Source organism: Lucilia cuprina, chromosome 4, assembly GCF_022045245.1.
Source record: "Lucilia cuprina isolate Lc7/37 chromosome 4, ASM2204524v1, whole genome shotgun sequence".
Taxonomy (NCBI): domain Eukaryota; kingdom Metazoa; phylum Arthropoda; class Insecta; order Diptera; family Calliphoridae; genus Lucilia; species Lucilia cuprina.
The window spans coordinates 83,073,106-83,076,733 of record NC_060952.1 but is presented as its reverse complement, the minus strand read 5'-3'; the positions used below and the strand labels follow the sequence as shown (position 1 = coordinate 83,076,733).

The 3,628-nt window shown below is 32.8% G+C and overlaps 1 protein-coding gene across 1 annotated transcript in view; it reads right to left on the bottom strand.

Annotated features, from left to right (window-relative positions):
• Positions 1 to 982: 982 nt before the first annotated feature.
• The window catches only part of LOC111675992 (tyramine receptor 1), an 89,851-nt gene continuing 87,205 nt past the window's right edge, over positions 983 to 3,628 (bottom strand). Inside the window, exon 8 of the mRNA XM_046947938.1 lies at positions 983 to 3,353. Coding sequence (XP_046803894.1) covers positions 2,391 to 3,353 — 963 coding nt within the window. The 3' untranslated portion in view covers positions 983 to 2,390. The remainder of the gene's footprint in view (positions 3,354 to 3,628) is intronic.

Below are 3,628 nucleotides of genomic sequence, written 5' to 3'. Positions count from 1 at the left end.
CGTCTAATCCAGGCTCTCTCTACATACTTAATTTCATGCTTCTGTATTCATTATTATAGAAAACTCAAAAAGTACCTTTTAAAAAACGAAAAAGTACCAAAAAGGTTCCCTTTTATATGTTCTCACTAAATTCCGAATCTACATACTTAATTTCATTTTCCTAGGTTCAATATTATGGAATATTCATAAAGTACCTTTTGAAAAACGAAAAAGTACCAAAAAGTTCCCTTTTATGGGTTCTCACCTAATTCTTTTATCATTGTTCTGACAAAATATGCGCGAAATCCAGTAAGGGGAGATGATGAAGGTCAAAAACATAAAAATTTACCCAACTTTGTACTTTCTCTTAAACCTGCTAACAAAAAAATATAATATTTAAAATTGTGTGCGCTTTCTTTCAGTTTTATAGTTAATATTCCTTAAACTATAGAAATATTAACTATAATTCCTATAGTTATAGGAATATACCATTTTCAACCTGTTCAAAATATACCAGAAAGCTTCTCTGTATATGTTTTCATTGATATTAATAATAAAATATTATTTACAAAGCACCAATTGAAGAATAAGTGGTACCAAAAAGTTTACTCTTATAAATTTTAATTTCATAAGTACCCAGCAAAAACTAGGTAATGGCATTCAATTGTAATTACTTACCTAACAAAATACTTTTCAATGACTACTAAATATGGTCTGGATTACAAAGAAGTAGTCTAATAAGGTCTTACTAATAATGTGTTATATAAATATTATCTTATTCATAAGTCATCCTGCCAGTGAAGATACAGATGCTGTATACGTTTATTCATGTGATTTACAATGACTACTTCTAATTTTCTAATTACTTGTAATCGTTTGTGGTAAGTACTTGCCTCCAATGACATCACCGTGTTAAAATAATGACTTAAAATGTTGTTGTATAAGTAAATTTTAGCATTTTAACTTCTTACATGGTAATGAAAGTTTTTACTGGGTATATATGATTCTATGCTCTGAAATTAAGAAATTAAAAAAAATTTCCAATTTTATAAATTTTAATTCAAACAGATTTCGTTTTTATTTTACTTGTTTATAAAGTAACAGTTAAAGAACAAAACTACTAAAATAATTCACTTTTATAGTTTTCCATCGGGATATACACTTTAGTAGGATTTGTGCTGATATTTGTAACGCACAATAATATTAGTCCTATGCCCACCTTAAAGTATACCAATCGGCTCAAAATAATTTTCTGAGTCGATTTAGCTATGTCCGTCCGTCCATATAAAATTTGTAATCCAACTACAGGTCGCAATTTTGAAGATAATTCAATGAAATTTGGTACATAATCGTCTATTGTCCCAGGATCGGTCCATCATTTCACCTAGCCCCCAATCAACTGAACCGCCGAATAGGGCTTTTAAGTAATTAATTATGTTTAATATACTCGTATCTCGACAAAAACCTACAAAACCAAGTTCTATACTAGCCTCGATGGCCCTTATGAACTCATTTGACCCCAGCCTCTATAAAAAGTTCCCTTTAAAATTTGACTTAAATACCCACATTTTTTTCAATCGAACCAGTATCAGACTAGAACAATGACCTCTAATCTAGCGGGGGCCACTTACAAAAACCATAAAATCAGAAAGATTGTTGCCCTTGCTAGGTCTCTATTGGGCCTGCTGTGCGCTCCTTAAGCAGTGCCACAGGTGGGAATCGGACACAACATCTCCGGTCTTACAGACTAAAACACCAACCACTAGCCTAACGGAGGGTATTACTAAGAAATGCATTCAGAAGCATAACATTATATATTTTTTTTAATATTTTTGGTCTAATTTTTTTTCTACTTTTAGTGTCATCTTAATTCCGATTTCTAAAGGAATTCGTGTTATTTTTAAATTATGGAATTTTTGAGATTGATTTAGAAAAGTTGGCAGACAATTTCTTTTAACATACTATACTAAGATCAAGATTTTCATGCACTAATTATTTGTTATGAAAAAAATTATCTACGGGACAGCCTAATGTATACACAACCCATCATAAATCAATGTACATAAATAGATAATTATTTGTGATTATACATTCTTGCTTCTTTCTTTCAAAGTATCCTTTCTGATTAACAGAAAGAGAAAGTATTAGTTAATGCTAAAATACTTAAGTACAATTAAAACACAAATGATTACTGTTTTGTTTTTTTTTTCTTAAAATTTCGTCTTTTCTATTACTTTTGCTAATTTTTATAATTTTGTTTTATTGTTGTTAATTATTTTTATAAGTACTTTACTTTTATTTTTTTTTTCGTTTAAAACTTAAATCCTTAAATAACTAGTGTCTTAATCGTATTGTTCTATTCTATACGTTGTTTTTGTATTTTTTTTATTATTAACATTATTCATTTTTAACTATCGTCGTATGGACATGGTATTTGTGGGAAATTGTGGTTTTGATGAGGCCGAAAAGAAACGTTTACACGTTAAACGCCAAAATGCCGCTCGAAAGTCAACACTATAAAATGCATAAATGAAGGGATTTATGGCACTATTGAACCAGCCGAGCCATGTCAGCACCTTGGCCAATGTACTGCTAACCTGATCCTCATCCAGGAATGGTGTAATTAAATAGTTAATAAAAAATGGTAACCAACAGGCAATAAAACCACCCACAACAATACTCAAAGTCTGTGTGGTCTTGGTTTCTTTTTTCAGCGATGAAATACGATTTGACAATGATTTGGTTGTATAATGATGTGAGTGCTGGTGATGATGTGAACGCAGCTGGGGGGTGTGTGGTCTTAAAATGGACGAACCACTGCCCGTAACTATGGAATCGGGTGTTAAAGTATTACCGGGTGAGGTGGAAGTGATGTTGGCTGCAGCAGCATTTAAATAATGCTGATGACGCATACTGTGCGTACGCATGTGTTTGTTGGGATGTGCATGCTGTTGATAATGCTGCTGCTGATGTGCGGTGGGTGTAAATGTCCAGGGATTTTCCATGCCCATAGCCACTGTTGCAGTTGCCGAAGCTCCAGTACCCGTGCATGCAGTTGTACTCGTCATTGTAGTAATGGCTGATGAGGCAGTGGATGTTCGCTTCAACGATGCTGGTCTCTTCATCTCGTAACAACCATTTTTCTCAGATGGTGAGGTGGCTGCTTGTTGTTGCAACACAAGCAATGAATGACATTGGGTCGTATTGGCAATTTCATTGTCGGAAGCCATAATTTCTTGTAAATCTTTGGCCAGTGTTTGATTTGACAACGTTCTGGCGGCTTGTTGTTTCTTTTGTCCAGAGCTTAAATCGAATTCTGATAAATCCGGATCCAATTCATTGTCAATATCTGCAGCTGTGTAACGTTTGAATTTCTGTTTTCGAAAAAAGACAGGAAGTGAATAGAAGAAATCTCATTAAAAGGAAATTGTGTTGGTAGAGAAGTAAACGACAGAGAATTGATAAGTAATTATAAAGTATAAATGTTTACATACTATTATTTAAATAATTTAATGTCACATCTAAAAATCAGATGAGCTGAAACTAAACTAGAACTGAACTAGAACTGAACTAGAACTGAACTAGAACTGAACTAGAACTGAACTAGAACTGAACTGGAACTGAACTAGAACTGAACTAGAACTGAACT